The sequence below is a fragment of the Oncorhynchus keta genome, chromosome 1, assembly GCF_023373465.1.
Source record: "Oncorhynchus keta strain PuntledgeMale-10-30-2019 chromosome 1, Oket_V2, whole genome shotgun sequence".
Taxonomy (NCBI): domain Eukaryota; kingdom Metazoa; phylum Chordata; class Actinopteri; order Salmoniformes; family Salmonidae; genus Oncorhynchus; species Oncorhynchus keta.
Window position 1 is genome coordinate 29,612,609 of NC_068421.1, and position 17,782 is coordinate 29,630,390.

The 17,782-nt window shown below is 43.2% G+C and overlaps 1 protein-coding gene across 1 annotated transcript; it reads left to right on the forward strand.

Annotated features, from left to right (window-relative positions):
• Positions 1 to 733: 733 nt before the first annotated feature.
• On the forward strand, positions 734 to 17,703 carry itgae.2 (integrin, alpha E, tandem duplicate 2). The gene is made up of 31 exons (XM_052520672.1): positions 734 to 925; positions 1,035 to 1,137; positions 1,269 to 1,351; positions 1,469 to 1,542; positions 2,634 to 2,742; positions 3,103 to 3,204; positions 3,291 to 3,412; positions 3,551 to 3,699; positions 4,378 to 4,534; positions 4,671 to 4,806; positions 4,990 to 5,060; positions 5,239 to 5,365; positions 7,004 to 7,140; positions 7,308 to 7,445; positions 7,527 to 7,751; positions 7,882 to 8,021; positions 11,431 to 11,573; positions 11,694 to 11,845; positions 11,993 to 12,106; positions 12,216 to 12,289; positions 12,443 to 12,578; positions 12,724 to 12,819; positions 12,951 to 13,030; positions 13,151 to 13,231; positions 13,373 to 13,445; positions 15,618 to 15,719; positions 15,810 to 15,836; positions 16,052 to 16,138; positions 16,257 to 16,343; positions 16,476 to 16,586; positions 16,857 to 17,703. The coding sequence occupies exons 1-31, from the start codon at positions 898 to 900 to the stop codon at positions 16,908 to 16,910; spliced, it is 3,318 nt and encodes a 1,105-aa protein (XP_052376632.1). The 5' UTR covers positions 734 to 897; the 3' UTR covers positions 16,911 to 17,703.
• Positions 17,704 to 17,782: the final 79 nt, after the last annotated feature.

Sequence of the window (17,782 nt, forward strand, 5' to 3'; positions counted from 1 at the left end):
GGTACACAGAGGGCCTCTTGTCACCTTGGTTAGAGTAATGTCACTGTCTGTGGTCCAGACTGGATACAGCTGAAACCCACTTTCAGTTCTGCTGGTCTGCTGGAGACAAGGGAGAGAGAGGAGTTACAGGAAACATATCAACATATCAATTCTAGTTTAAAATGCAACCTGCAAAAACAGAAGTGAAAATACACACCTACTATTTCCACTTCACGCTAAATGTATTATGTAATGATACATTGTATGTAATGTGCTGCATGTCAAACACTTTCATATAGGACCAATATCATACCAAATGTATTGTGAACACAACATGTCTTTTGTATTTGTGTATCATGATCTGTACAAATAAGTAGTAATCCACAAATGTAAATCACTATCCACAAACAAACACCTTTTGGTACGACTTCACAGTGGTGCACAGGGCAGGGGCACGCCACTCCAAGTCGGCCCTGTATTGCAGACGGGTGCCGCCACTGTGAGAGGGCTGCATATCTGCAGTTTTAAAAACATTCTAATGCAATATATCGATTTACAAATACAAATTATTTGTACAGATCATGATACACAAACACAAAATGCATGCTGTGTGTTCACAAAACATTCGGCATGATATTGATCCCATACTTTTACACAACCCAAGGGTTTACATGACAACAAGGCAAGAGCCACCACCCCCCACAACCCCCACCGTCTGTCTGTCTGACAGTGAGGTTGTGATGTCATCACCTCATAGCATTGAGCACACCAGAATAACTTTTTTCATGTGCAGCGTACGGAAGAGCATATATCAGAAGTTATTAAAAAAACTTTTGATAGGTTATAAGCAAGTTACGATCAGACTGATTTGGTTTAAGCAGTTCATTTTTCTCAGACCTAACATGTTCCACTAGAAACATGATTCGAGGACACATTTTGCTAACTGGTATGTATATTCTGTTTTTGAGCATTAGGCATTCTTTCATTCAATTAATGTAAAGAGTGATAAAAGGTCTGTATTGTCGCTTCAGACCTGACATCTCTTTGTTTTACAGTGATATGCACAGTAGCAGGCTTCAACATTTTCACAAAACCAGTAAAGCATTTTCCGAACGATGATAAACTATTTGGGCAAACTACTGTTCAGTCCAAAGCTGGGTAAGTCACTATGGCATCATCTGTTATATGTTATGTCAAATTAATTTGTGTTCATGTCATATAGACCTAGAGTACTGTATTACATCTAGATTATGTTCTCCTTATCCATGTTCTCTTATGAAATTCAACAGGGTATTGGTTACATCACCAAATTCTAGACCCCAGAAAGTATTCAGCTGTGGTCTGGAAAAATGCACAGAACTCTATATCTCAGGTAAACTATGCCACTCCTGCTCATACAAATTTCAGTAGTAGGTTCAGTTATTCTAGTACATTTCAGGGATTGTTTTTGGTTAACCATATGCTGAATCCAAGTCAACTTTATTTGTAGCCAATGCAGGTAAAGGACTCCGACCCATCGTGGCATTGACCAACAGTTTGACTGGGGAGAAGGAGCGGCACATGGTATTTATTCTACAACAGTTTTCTACATTCATAGAGATATTTATTTAATATCTCTATCTCTATTTAACCTGCTTTGTTGCCTTTTATTGAGTCAATAAATTTGCCATTCACAATAAGTCACTCATGATTGTCATGAATTTTTATGATATTTGTCCATGATTTGTACATGATGACACAGTATATTGGCTGTATGACAAATAGTTATAGTAGTTCAAGACAACTAAGAGCTGTGTTGTATTTCATTTCTGTGTATAAATGAGATGGGGAGTGAGGAGTGAAGTATTAGGGGGGGGGGGGGGGGGTTGCAGGTCAGGGTGGGTGCCATGGGTACTTGTACAGCAGTAAATTACATTAGAGTAGCAGCAGGATCGTTGCCTAGTCAATTGTCTCTCAGCAAAGCCACAGCTTCCTCCTCTGTAGGCGTCAGATGCTAGTAACGTCTGCCTTTCACACGACTTCCCTTTCAGCATGAAAAATGGGTCCCACTCTTCCGTTAACACTTTTTCCGATGTAACTGATTATTTTCTGCTACTGTTAGATTGTTTTTACTAGATGGACTCACAGAGAAGGACCACACCTCTGGTCTAAAACAATACATAATTGTCTGTAAGTTTAGCATAGAAATGCTTCCTCAAACTCTGTTGATAAGATTATTGAGAGTGTACTCTGACTGTCTGCTGCAGATATTAGTCGTGTTCTCACCATTAAGTGTCACTGTGGTCACATTCAGACAGACACTTGCATGCACGCAGGCATCCACATCCGCTTTTTGAGCACAAGGTGTAGGAAATACCATACACTGCCCTGGAACATAACAGTGTTATGTCTCAAGACTGAGAAAAAGTCACCGATTTGTTTCCTGTTCCACTTCAGACATCATATTTTTTATCTTCAAAGAAAGGTGTTTGTCCAGCGAACTATATAAAGTTCAAATCGTCTTTATCTTGGGCCCCATGTTGCTCCAGGAATTAAGAGGATTAAGTCAGTAAGCAAATGATCTTGTACACTATCAAACTGATCGGGCCATAGAGTTATCCTGCTCAACAGTATGCCATGTGGCCTGATGACTTGCTCTGCTCTCCTCTCACCAGGTCTGCCAACAGGTCAGGAAGAAGAAGAACACGAATGAGGATCTTAATGCAAACTGTACACTCCTGTCTGGCCTTCTGAAGCATGAGTTGTATTATCCTGCCACGCTAGGTAGGCATTCCTATGATACTGAACCGATGAGGATCTTAATGCAAACTGTACACTCCTGTCTGGCCTTCTGAAGCATGAGTTGTATTATCCTGCCACGCTAGGTAGGCATTCCTATGATACTGAACCGATGAGGATCTTAATGCAAACTGTACACTCCTGTCTGGCCTTCTGAAGCATGAGTTGTATTATCCTGCCACGCTAGGGAGGCATTCCTATGATACTAAACCGATGGACACAGCTGTTGAAAAGTTAGATCTCAGATGAACATAGGGAAATGTAGACTATGGAAACACACTGTACATCCGAGCCATATATGGAGTGTAAAGTTAGTAACGAATGTCTACATGTTCTGAATTTAAGTTGTAGATCAACTGGAAAGAAACATCTCCATCAATAACAACAACAACAATAACAACAACAACAACAACAACAACAACAGTGATGAGCATGATGAGAAGGATGGTGGGTCTACATTTATTACAAATACAGGGAAGTGATGTTCATGTTTGTTTTTTTGTTCATGTACGATATCGCTGTTTTGTTTTTAGATCCTGGGACTGAGATTGCATTTGTACTTGATGGATCTGGTAGCATTGAAAGCGAAGACTTTAAAAGGGCAAAAGATTTCATCACAACTGTGATGAAAAATGTTTGGGAGAAGTGTTTCAATGTAAGTATTGATCAACATTAATGCACACTTCAACAAAAGATTTGGCAATAAAACTGTGCTTTCTCTTGAATTGGCATTAAATAAAATGAATGATAATGCTTTATTGTGATAACAAAATAAATGGTGTTTTCTTTTTAGTGTGAATTTGCTGTTGTTCAGTATGGATCGGAAATCAGAACTGAACTGTCATTGAATGAGAAAGACGGGCCAAAAGCTATTGAAACCGTCAAAAACATTGAACAGATCGAAAACGCCACAATAACTGCTTCAGCTATTATCTATACAATGTAAGTACCATACTATTATCTATACAATGTAAGTACCATACTATTATCTATACAATGTAAGTACCATACTATTATCTATACAATGTAAGTACCATACTATTATCTATACAATGTAAGTACCATACTATTATCTATACAATGTAAGTACCATACTATTATCTATACAATGTAAGTACCATACTATTATCTATACAATGTAAGTACCATACTATTATCTATACAATGTAAGTACCATACTATTATCTATACAATGTAAGTACCATACTATTATCTATACAATGTAAGTACCATACTATTATCTATACAATGTAAGTACCATAATATTATCTATACAATGTAAGTACCATACTATTATCTATACAATGTAAGTACCATACTATTATCTATACAATGTAAGTACCATACTATTATCTATACAATGTAAGTACCATACTATTATCTATACAATGTAAGTACCATACTATTATCTATACAATGTAAGTACCATACTATTATCTATACAATGTAAGTACCATACTATTATCTATACAATGTAAGTACCATACTATTATCTATACAATGTAAGTACCATACTATTATCTATACAATGTAAGTACCATACTATAGGCCCATATTTTATATAATTTAGATTGCAAATATCATTACATTGTTGAGCTTTGTTTAAATTTGTATTTTCAGTGAACATGTTTTTGTTCCTGAGAATGGGTCCAAAGAGGACTCCAAGAAAATGATGATAGTGGTGTCAGATGGAGCAATATCCTTTTGGGATAAGAAACATTTGGGAAAAGCAAAGAACTTGCTTGAAACAAAAAATATCACCAGATTTGCTATTGGGGTGAGTTTTCTCATTTGTGTATCTTTTAATTCATCTTCCTGACTAAAGTAACAGGTTTAATCGATTCAATGAAAAGGTTAGCTCATATTCTGGTATGTCAAGACATAGATTTTCTCTGTACATTTATGAATCACAGGTTGGTAATCAAACCAAAATAGAAGAGTTGAAGATTATTAGCAACAGTGAGAGTAACCTGTTCTTGGTTGGTGACTATAAAGCCTTGGAGGGCATCCTCTCCAAGCTAAAGACCAGTATCATCAAAGGAATCGAAGGTAACACTAAAAGGCTGTAATCATCAGTGTAACCTTAACATTTGTGTCCAATTATCATCATATACTGTATGTGTGCAATTTAATGTAGGGGTCTAGGGTAACACTGACATGCTGTAAGGTGCAATTTGCATTTCTGACTCACTTTATAACTAAATGTTTGTGTTGCTCCGATTTATGAACCAGGAATCAAGCAGGGGGATGGCTTTCAATTTCAACTCGCCGAGGCTGGATTCAGTAATCACATTGCACTAGATGTAAGTTGTTTGGTTTTCAACTTTGTTTTTTACACACTGGTTTTCCAGTTGGTTTAAGGCCAAAGTCTGTAGTCTGACCATATATGAGATGCAGTTTGAGGATGATAATAGTATCTCTATCCACTCTCTATTTTTTTATTGGCTTCTGGCTATAACATCCTTTCCCTCCTCCTCCTAGGGGTCCTTACTGTTCGGCGCTGTGGGGGCCAATGACTGGAGTGGAGGAGTGATCTTAAAACACCCCAAGGAGAATAAGGTCACCTTCTTAAATGGGTCATCCTCAGAGCCAAGGTTCTCCTACTTAGGTAAGTTATGGACATGTAATCTCGGTTACCCAGAAGTAAAATTCTCGCAAAGTTTAATTTGTCCACGACAGATTATGGGACATGCCATTTCAAACACAAAGTTTCTGAAGGTTTCTGTTTTGTATTCCTCATCCTCATCCCGAGGCCATAACTGAAGGTCAGAGCTGCCAACTCTCATGCATTGGCCACGAGACACACAAATTTGTCCCTCTTCTCACACCACACCTCTTATATCTCAAATATTGAAAACTACTGCATATATTTTTCCAATTAGTCCATTAGATAGTCAGCGTGTTATGTTTTCAACTGTGCTCCAAATCGTTTTGAAATCAGAGAATCTGCGCCTGCAATTTAACATCACGAGCGGAACTTCTATCATTGTCCTGTCTTGCCACAGCAGGAGAGAAAAGGTTCTTCTCTGAGTTTATAAACAGTAAAAAGAGCAGCATGGGAGCTCTGTTTGATGAACAATGTTACTCCTGTCCCTACTGCAGAATGCAGCCTTTTGACATCATGTACTAACGTTGATTTAATCCTCACTAGTCCCCAGTATGTTTGGTAGGGTGACCTGATTTGTAACTCTGAAAATCATTTTGACAAACAGATTTTGAACCAAAAAGTGTAAGTTTGATTCTAGAGGGGGGACAATACATAATGATTTGGTTAGGGTGTAGGGATAGATTTATGTAATCTAACAGCAACACAACTGTTATTCCCACACTCATTTTATTATTCCACTTCTTCCAAATTTTGAAAGTGTAATCACATATTTGAAATCTGATATGCCTACTTGTATTTTTGCAGCCATTCATGGCCAGTTTTGAATAGTCATAAAAATTAGCATGGGATATTAAATGCTCCAGGTATCAAATATAATTTTTGACATTTTAGTTTTGTGCACATGCTAGGTAGAAATGGTGAGGGGACTCTCAAATCACCATATTTTGTCTATGTAAAGAAAGATGATGGCAAGGATCTTCAACTAGTAGGCATAAACCACTTGAACATTTATATTCATTAGATTTTCTTTGAAGGTTGGGTGATTTTGCAAAATTAGCCGTGTTTTAAAGTGAGAGTTGACCCAAATGACAAAAATATAATTTGGTTACCCACTGCCATCAACCTTAACATTTCCTGTGCAGAGCTTTGGTGTAGTGAAAACACTCCCCAGCATGTGCCACATACAACTTTCCACCTGAGAACAGAGATCAGTCCCTGCTTCCAAGCTTCCCACTGTTTCTAGAATCTCATTTCATTATCGTCTGAATAAAGTGTCAAATCTCCTAAAAAATATTACCATGCTTTAAATGTAATCCCCCAGAAATCTAAAAGTAACAAAGTCGTCGAATTTGGAGTGTTCATTTAATGTTCAAAGCATCCTTAATACACCTGACCTGTGGTTTTTATTGAAAACAAATCCACCCTAGTCATAGGCCTAACCCATGTCAAAATACGTAGAATTGCAGGAACTTAGCTATAAAACAGTACAATGTTCCTGGGGGACGACTCTCAGTGCCCCTTCTTGGGGTTGTGCCAAGGGGCAATGAAATTCACATAGCATATCTCACTCCAAGCTTTCTTCAGAAGTTGGCAGTCCTTCTTGAATGTATTCTGTTAACTTCTGTCTGTGTGTCCCAGGTTACAGTGTTGTGTCTGCCATGGGCCCCTCAGGGACTCTGTACATCTCAGGGGCCCCTCGTCACAGCCTGACTGGTGGGGTCTTTGTCTTTATTGCAACTTCACACAAACTGCAGGAAATACTACTGGGTGACCAGGTAGGTATATGTGTATAACAGATATATTGTGAAATCCAAGAAATCTAAGAAATCAACTTGGACAGGTACTGTATCCATCTTTGGTTCCACTGTTAATAGTGCACAACCTGATGCTTACTGCCATCGTGCGGAGGTTACAAATAATAACCCAAATCTCCACTCTACAGGTGGGCTCTTACTTTGGCTCTGTGTTATGTGCCCTGGACTTTAACGGGGACACTAAGACAGACTACCTGCTTGTAGGAGCACCGTACTTCCACCAGAAAGGAGAGGAGGGCAGAGTGATCATCTTCAAGCTAAACCAGGTCAGTAGAAATGCACTCGTAAAATTGTATTTCGGTGCTCATAACTGCACTTTTCTGATGGTTGTGAGGGTTGTGTCCCAGGCCCAGGGTAAGTTTGATAAGGAGTCCTGGGAGTGGCATGGGCTGGACAGCTACATATATGCCAGATTCGGTTCGGCCATCTCTTCTGTTGGAGACCTGGACGGAAACGGATACAATGACGTGGCAGTTGGATCTCCTCTGGAGGAAGATGAGACATGTGGCTGTTCTGGAAGCATCTATATCTATAACGGAGTCCAAGAAGGACTTCAGAGGGACCACTCTCAGGTGATTTAGTAGAAGGCTAGCTTGCTGACAAAGAGCCTCTTGCTATGATCCTGATGCCTGCAGTGAAAGGACTTTATACAGAACCCAAACATGACATCACACATAGTGTTGTTCTTGTTCTTACTTCTAGAGAATTAAAGCTGCAGAGTTTGAGATGAAACTCCGCCACTTTGGCCAGTCTGTGAGTGCATTCTCTGACAAAAAAAGTGCAGACGGGAGGAGACAGCTTTACATCAGTGTCGGGAGCCAAGGCATTGTCACTGTCCTGAAGTGAGTATAGACAGCAGGAATATTTGTCCAGGAAGCCCTGTACTGTATATGTCCACCACAGATGTGTATTGTAATGAGTTTCCTCCTCTTCTTCCGAAGAGGAGAGGCGAAACGGATCAGAGGACCAATACGCGGCGTGGTAATTTTCCATGGTACTTTTTAATGCTTTAAGGTACACATGAACAAACTAACAAAACAAGAAATGTGAAAACTCAAAAAACAGTCCTATCTGGTGCACACACAGAGACAGGAAACAATCACCCACAAACACACAGTGAAACCCAGGCCACCTAAGTATGATTCTCAATCAGAGACAACTAATGACACCTGCCTCTGATTGAGAACCATACTAGGCCGAAACATAGAAATTCCCAAAACCTAGACAAACAAACATAGACTGCCCACCCAACTCACGCCCTGACCATACTAACTAAACACAAAACACAGAAAATAAAGGTCAGAACGTGACAGTACCCCCAAAGGTGCGGACTCCGGCCGCAAAACCTTGACCTATAGGGGAGGGTCTGGGTGGGCATCTGTCCGCGGTGGCGGTTCTGGCGCGGGACGCGGACCCCACTTCACCATTGTCTTTGTCCGCCTCCGTGGCTTTCTCACCATGGCAACCCCTCTCAATGACCCCACTGGACAGAGGGGCAGCTCGGGACAGAGGGGCAGAAGCTCTGGACAGAGGGACAGGGGCTCTGGACAGAGGGACAGGGGCTCTGGACAGAGGGACAGGGGCTCTGGCGCCTCTGGGCTGAGGGGCTCTGGCGCCTCTGGGCTGAGGGGCTCTGGCGCCTCTGGGCTGAGGGGCTCTGGCGCCTCTGGGCTGAGGGGCTCTGGCGCCTCTGGGCTGAGGGGCTCCGGCAGCGGCGCCGGACAGGCGGGAGGCTCCGGCAGTGGCGCCAGACCGGCGGGACGCTCCGGCAGCGGCGCCGGATGGGCGGGACGCTCCGGCAGCGGCGCCGGACAGGCGGGAGCACCTGCAGAGAGGAGACAGAGAGACAGCCTGGTGCGTGGAGCTGCTACAGGAGGCAGCGGCGCCGGACAGGCGGGAGGCTCCGGCAGCGGTGCCGGACAGGCGGGAGGCTCCGGCAGTGGCGCCGGACAGGCGGGAGGCTCCGGCAGCGGCGCCGGACAGGCGGGAGGCTCCGGACAGGCGGGAGGCTCCGGCAGCGGCGCCGGACAGGCGGAACGCTCCGGCAGCGGCGCCGGACAGGCGGGACGCTCCGGCAATGGCGCAGGACAGGCGGGACGCTCCGGCAGCGGCGCCGGATGGGCGGGACGCTCCGGCAGCGGCGCCGGACAGGCGGGAGCACCTGCAGAGAGGAGACAGAGAGACAGCCTGGTGCGTGGAGCTGCTACAGGAGGCAGCGGCGCCGGACAGGCGGGAGGCTCCGGCAGCGGTGCCGGACAGGCGGGAGGCTCCGGCAGTGGCGCCGGACAGGCGGGAGGCTCCGGCAGCGGCGCCGGACAGGCGGGAGGCTCCGGACAGGCGGGAGGCTCCGGCAGCGGCGCCGGACAGGCGGAACGCTCCGGCAGCGGCGCCGGACAGGCGGGACGCTCCGGCAATGGCGCAGGACAGGCGGGACGCTCCGGCAGCGGCGCCGGACAGGCGGGAGCACCTGCAGAGAGGAGACAGAGAGACAGCCTGGTGCGTGGAGCTGCTACAGGAGGCAGCGGCGCCGGACAGGCGGGAGGCTCCGGCAGCGGCGCCGGACAGGCGGGAGGCTCCGGCAGCGGCGCCGGACAGGCGGGAGGCTCCGGCAGCGGCGCCGGACAGGCGGGAGGCTCCGGACAGGCGGGAGACTCCGGCAGCGGCGCCGGACAGGCGGGAGGCTCCGGCAGCGGCGCCGGACAGGCGGGAGGCTCCGGCAGCGGCGCCGGACAGGCGGGAGGCTCCGGCAGCGGCGCCGGACAGGCGGGACGCTCCGGCAGCGGCGCCGGACAGGTGGGAGCACCTGCAGGGAGGAGACTGAGAGACAGCCTGGTGCGTGGGGCTGCCACAGGAACTACCAGGCTGGGGAGACTTTCAGGAGGCTTGGTGTTAGGAGGAGCCTGAAAGACCGGGCTGTGGGGAGCACTGGAGCTCTGGTGCGCAACCTTGGCACCACTTCCCCAGGCTGGACAACTACTCGAGCCCGGACCCTCCAGAGTGCAGGCACAGGTTGAACCGGGCTGTGGGTAAGCACGGGAGATCTAGTGCTTACTACACGCACCTCTCCCCTAGGCTCCACTCCCACAGTTGCCCGGTACGAGCGGAGCGCAGGCAGAGGACGCACTGCACCCTCCCAGCGCCCCGGAGACACAGCACGCAGAGCCGGCGCAGGATAACCTGGACCAAGACTGCGTACCGGCGACCAGACCCGCTGAGCAGGCACCATACGCCCTGGCTCAATGCCCACACTCGCATGGCACTCTCGGGAGCTGCCCTATAGCGCACCGGGCTATGGACACGCACTGGCGACACCGTGCGCTCAACCGCATAACACGGTGCCTGACCAGTAATGCGCTGCTTATCATAAGCACGAGGAGTGAGCTCAGGTCTGCTACCTGGCTTAGTACCACACCTCGTGTGCCCCCCCCCCAAAAAAATTTGGGGCTGCCTCTCGTACCTGTCGCACTGCCGTGCTGGCTTCGCCAACCTCATTCTCCTGTAACCTTCCTTGCATTGCTCCATCGAATCCCAGGCGGGCTCCGGCACTCTCCCTGGGTCGACCGCCCACCTATCTATCTCCTCCCAAGTTGTGTAGTCCAGATTCAGCTCTGATGCTGGCCGCTGTTGTTGCTGCTGCTGCTGCTGTCGTCGCTGTCCTTTACCACGCCGCTTGGTCCGATTGTGGTGGGTGATTCTGTAATGAGTTTCCTCCTCTTCTTCCGAAGAGGAGAGGCGAAACGGATCAGAGGACCAATACGCGGCGTGGTAATTTTCCATGGTACTTTTTTAATGCTTTAAGGTACACATGAACAAACTAACAAAACAAGAAATGTGAAAACTCAAAAAACAGTCCTATCTGGTGCACACACAGAGACAGGAAACAATCACCCACAAACACACAGTGAAACCCAGGCCACCTAAGTATGATTCTCAATCAGAGACAACTAATGACACCTGCCTCTGATTGAGAACCATACTAGGCCGAAACATAGAAATTCCCAAAACCTAGACAAACAAACATAGACTGCCCACCCAACTCACGCCCTGACCATACTAACTAAACACAAAACACAGAAAATAAAGGTCAGAACGTGACATGTATACTGTTTCATTTAGTAGAATGCTCTTTAAAAAAAAGGTGCTACCTAGAACCCCTAAGGGTTCGCTTTACGGTTCTAGGTAGCAGCTTGTTTAAAGAGTGTATGCGCTGTTCATTTACTGAATCATCTCAAAACTCTGAATTTCTACCAGAACAATCCCTGTCATCGTGTTTAAACCCAAGCTGACCATGAAGCCTAACACCATCCCCACATCCACGCAGACAAACTCAAAAACCAAGATGGAGCAGGTCACCCTGGCCATCTGCTTCCAAGCACAAAGGGGAAATATTGGCCGTATGTACAGTACAGTTCTCATCACCCATCGTCTCAGTTGATAGAAAATAGAAAATGGAGATGTATTTTCTTGGAACTACTGAATCACTTATTTTGTTCCATGATTGGCTTGTTTTTCAGCTGGTGAAGAACTTCCCATATCTTACAACATAGATCTGGATGCAGGTCAAAACAAAAAGCGCCTGTCTTTTGAGGACAAAGCAAATGGGGAAGGCATCTTCACTATACTTTCTGATACAGACTGCCTTAACCCCATCAAACTGTTTTTTACGGTAGGTTTCTGAGGCGTCTACATTCATTACAAATATCATCTTTAAATCTCTATTTTAAAGTATGAACAGTCTCCAGTAAGACTTACTGATGAAACTTAATCACACGAGAGAGAGGGATAGACACATGTCGTTTCTTCTCTCTTTCAGGGTTGCTATAACTGCTTCTCACCGATAGAGATCAAGCTAAACTTCAAGTTGAATACCACTGAACCACCTCTCCGCATTCTGGATTTCTGTACTCCCACAGAGTTCACAGAAAAGGTGAGCATTTGGTAGCCTACTCAACAAAGTTGTGAAAAACTGTTCAAGAGTCATTTTTAATTATAATAATTGTTATGCTATCGTATGTGCTGTCAATTGAAATCTCCAGATTCAATTTGAGAAGGAGTGTAAGGTGAAAGACAAATGCAGGGGAAACATATCCCTATCTGATTCAAGGCTGAGGTAAATTCGTTTTCAATCACAATGCCATTCTTTTTCTATATCGTGTCTTCTCCTGTCTACAAACATCTTTAACAAGGTGGAAATAATAAGTCATTGATTTTATACCCAAACAGATTATTTATTGTCCTTTTTATCCTGTCATTTGTGTAACAGCAAGGATATGGTCATAATCGGAATGACTCAGAACTTGATGATTGACTTCAATCTGACCAACTTTGGGGATAGTGCCTACATGACAACACTTGTCCTGGCATATCCCAACATGCTCCTTTTTAACAAGTTCACAATGGTAATTTCTCCTCACTGAAACAGAAATCAATTTGTTGAGTCCTTAGAACAAGATTTGGGGTTGGAAATATTAGATCAGCTTTGTTGCATTGACTGGACAAAGTAGTCAGCAACTGACTGACTATTGTTCTGTTCATCATTCACAGAAAATGGAAGGGTCTGTTTGTGAGAACCAAGTTAAAGAGAATATTTCTTATTTGAAGTGTCATCTCTTACATCCAGTCTTCAAGAAAAATACCCAGGTACCGATACCCACCATGACTTCACTAATACAGCCTAGTGGCATTGCTCAAGCTAAATGTCTCCCATCAAAATCGAAATGTCCTTTTTCTCTGATCTGTCAACATGTTCCTTTTTTATTTTGATACCCTAGGTACATTTCTCCATCTCCTGGCAGCTTGTGAACAAGAAATCAGAGATGCGAGAGGCTGAGATCACAGCAAACCTAACATGGTTTGAATCTTTCCATACCGATACTTCTTAAATGATCTTCTTGTTGAGTAAAAATGTAGCATTTTAGTATTTTATTTGAATGAAGTTGTCTATATTCGTCCTTCCTATCATTGTTTTTAGTGAGAATGGTGGCACCCAGGTTTTGTATTTTAAGACGTACCACTTTGGAATAAAGAATGCTTTAAAGGTCCAACTGACTGGGTGAGTTAAGACTGAAAGAAGCAAGAGAGGGATGATTTCAAGGCAAATAATGTATTTTTAAATCCTACTTAATGCTGTTGAATGCTGGATTTCAATTACATTCAATTCATCTTGATTTTTCTGCTACCTTGTTGTTTACAGGGAGGCCACACCGAACATTGTAAAACTCACGGACCAAACCATTGAGAATAAAGACCTGACATTTAAGTTTCAGGTATGCTTGCAATGTTTTTGTCTTTCTATAATGTGTTCAAATCAAATGAAATTGATTTATAAAGCCCTTTTTACATCAGCCGATGTCACAAAGTGCTTATATAGAAACCCAGCCTAAAACCCCAAACAGCAAGCAATGCAGATGTAGAAGCAGTGGCTAGGAAAAACTTCCTAGAAAGGCAGGAACCTAGGAGGAATGTAGAGAGGAACAAGGCTCTGATGGGTGGCCAGTCCTCTTCTGGCTGTGCCTGATGGAGTTTATAATAGTACATGGCCATTAAGGCTAGATTGTTCTTCAAGATGTTCAAACGTTCATAGATGACCAGCAGGGCCAAATAATAATCACAGTGGTTGCAGAGGGTGCAACAGGTCAGCACCTCAGAAGTAAATGTCAGTTGACTTTTCATAGCCGAGCAATGAGAGGTCGAGAGAGAGGTCGAGTCAGTCAGTCAGTCCGAGACAAGGCGAAAACGTCCGGTGAACAGGTCAGGGTTCCATAGCCGCAGGCGGAACAGTTGAAACTGGAGCAGCAACACGGCCAGGTGGACTGGGGACAGCCAGGAGTCATCAGGCCAGGTAGTCCTGAGGCATGGTCCTAGGACTCAGGTCCTCTGGGAGGGGAGGGAGGGAGAGAATTAGAGGGTGCACACTTAAATTCACACAGGACACCAGAGAAGACAGGAGAATTACACCAGATATAACAGACGGACCCTAGCACCCTGGCACATAGACTTTCGCTGCATAGATAATGGAGGCTGAGATGGGGGAGGGGGGAAACCAGGCAGGATATAACCACACCCATTTTGTCAAAGCACAACCTCCAAACCACTAGAGACTCAACAGACCACCAACTTACTGAATATAGCTCACAAAGATCTCCTCCACCGCACGAGCTCGAGGACAGGAAAACAGGACAGGAAGATCACGTCAGTGACTCAACCCACTCTCAACCCCTCCTAGGGACAGCATAGAAGAGCACTAGAGAGCCAGTGACTCAGCCCCCGTAATAGAGTTAGAGAAAGAGAATCCCAGTGGAGAGAGGGGAGCTGGCCAGGCAGAGACAGCAAGGGTGGTTCGTCCACCCAGTGCCTTGCCATTCACCTTCGCACCCCTGGGCCAGACTATACTCAATCATAGGACCTACTGAAGAGATGAGTCTTCAGTAAAGACTTAAAATGTTTGACCGATTCTGCATCTCTCACATGGGTAGGCAGACCATTCCATAAAAATAGAGCTCTATAGGAGAAAGCCGTGCCTCCAGCTGTTTGCTTAGAAATTCTATGGACAATAAGGAGGCCTATGTCTTGTGACTGTAGCGTATGTGTAGGTATGTACGGCAGGACCATATCGGAAACATAGGTAGGAACAAGTACATGTAATGCTTTGTAGTTTTACAGTAAAACCTTGAAATCAGCCCAAGCCTTAACAGGAAGCCAGTGTAGAGAGGCTAGCACTGGAGTAATATGTACACATATGTTGGTTCTAGTCAAGATTTTAGCAGCCGTTTTTAGCACTAACTGAAGTTTATTCAGTGCTTTATCGGGGTAGCCAGAGAGTAGAGCATTGCAGTAGTCTAATTTAGAAGTGACAAAAGCATGACAAAAGCATGTTTGCGTCTTTAATGTGCTTGCTGAAAGCAAGACCACTCTAGAATTGTACGTACACATTACTATTCCGCCCACTCTAGTGCTTAAACCACCTATAAGCTATTGAGACCAAACAAACTTTAGAATGTCCAGACTGTTCCAACTTATAACATAATTGTTTATGCTATTTATACTTTGTGTGCCATAACAACATTTGCATAAATTAGCATAAACCATCATGAATTCGATGTCAACCACAAGAACACAGTGACACTTCAAATGCTACTGCTCATTAACCATTTCAAATAAAAACATTAAAAAATGAACATTTTCAAAACGTTATAAATGATAACAATTCAAATTAGATCAAATTAGCATACAATAACCCACCACCAACAACAGTAACTGTTGAACCGTTCAAGCTAGAGACACCAAACCAACTTTCACATGTTCAGGCTATCCTATTCTATCAATCAAATGATCCTTCAAGACAAGCGAGCAAGCACACACATTTTATCAGGAAATTCTATAATGTGTTCTATAATGTGTTTGTTTGCATCTTTCTTCAAATATTTTCTCCCTTCCAGCTTCACGGTGAGAACAAACACAATGCAACTATACGCGTTAACATTACAATAACAGTACAGGCACGTCACACCAAAATTACAATCAAGAGTATTACACCTAAGGTATGTTAAAAACATCCAGACATTTCTATTGTTCTAATATTTGGTACCCAGTATTCGGTCCCTGACATAATCATATGGTTTGGATTCCAGGAGAGATGTGGAAATCCAGAAGTAAATGTGAGTTCCATCCTTTCTCATTACACCTATAATATAAAATGATTAATGAAATCAAAATATTATGCAGCATATTTGCCTTAATTTGTCAGCCAAAAAATGACAAATAAGAAATATATTAGCCAAAGTAACTTATATCTACAATGGTTAAATGTCACTATTTTGACATAAAGAGAACATGTTGCCTTTTGAGTAGTAAATATGTGTTCTTCCTCCAGGCCTTCGGGGAGTATCTCATTCAGTGTTCAGTGACAGATGTACAGGAAATCACGGTTGAGGCTGAGGCTTCAATCAGAGAGTTTTCGGTGGGTAGATGCACCTTTATTGACTTCCTCTGCAATATAGAGATGAAGATCCTTACACGTTTTACGATTTTTATGGTCAAAATGCTTTGTTGTGACCATCCATCATCAATCATTACAGGGTACATCTGAGAAGATTATAGCTAAAGCCACTCTGGGATTTGATGAAGACCGATTCGAAGCACTGGAATTGAGATCGATGGAATCAGTGGGTTAAACATTCAATAATAGAGATGTCAGATTAAAATAATTGAATACAATAGTTGAAAAATTATATTTATTATTGGAAAAGTTTAACGATCTTGCTCTGTCTGCTCTGCTTTGTGGTTCTGCTTCCTAGGTGGAGGTGATGATTATCAAACTGGCAGTGGAGAAATCATTGCCCGTCATCATTGGAGGCTCCATCGGAGGCTTTCTATTTCTAGCGATAATCATTGTCATACTTGTTAAGGTAATAATGAGTGTTTTTGATGTTTTTGTACATCGAATACATGTTCAACTATTTTAGCTGGGCTTGATTGAGCTTGCATGAACCAATAGAGAAATCGTAGAAGTGCAAACCCTGCCAATCTGGCACTCAAGACAGGCTAAATCAAACACTAAAACTACTTGAAAGATTTAAATTTGAACCCAGGTCTAACTGCAATGTGTGCACAGTACATTATTTCGGTATCAAGTATCAAGGCGTCACTATTCTAATCTTTCCTTTTCGAACTTGCAGTGTGGCTTTTTCAAACGACGCCATCAAAAGGATATAGCAATGGATGCTGAGTGATGCTTTGTCACTGGTAAGATAAGTGCTGAATGCTAAATTAGCCTTTTGAAAGCTGGAGCCTTGTGTAACTTGGGGGATTTTACCATAAAACAATATTCCAACTGCACGCTGGATCTGCATGGTGTTCCACTGAACTTTAGCCTTAGCAGCCAAAATGCCCATAAGAAATTTGCATTGTTGAGTGATTTAATGAGAACTTTGAAATATGATAAAGCCATGTGATCCAAGAGACGCTTTGTTTTGAGTATTTTGTTAACTATTTTTTTTGTATTTTTTTGAGTATTGTACATTCATACATATTCAGATAATTGACTTAGCCTACTGTGATGACTGTTTTAAAATATTTTATATTGTACGGTTTTATACAAAATATTACTCAATTAGAATATAGCACACTTTTTTAAATTGACTCATGTTTGTAATTATGAGAACTTTGAAATATGACAAAGCCACATGATTGATGAGCCACTTTGTTTTGAATTTGTTAATTATTTTGTTACGTATTGCATATTTCTACATATGGAGATAAGTGACTTACACTGTGATGTCTGTGTTTTTAAAGTATTCTATACGGTAATGTTTACTATAAAATATTACTCAGATTTCTTGTGTACATTTATTATTTACCTTGGTGTAAATTGCCTCAACGTTTTTGTTTTAAAATGTTTGCTCTAAAGAATTAAATACAAAGATTAAATGAAAAATATTATCTTGAAAGCAAAACATGATTTTTCTGTTATAAATCTCAACATGCTTTGTAAAAAGGTTAAATAAAGTCTCAGCTGCTGTTAAAGTTTATTTTTTTATTTTGAGATTGATGAGTGAGAACATAGAGCAAGGCTTTCCTTCACTATATTCATAATGGAAATAAT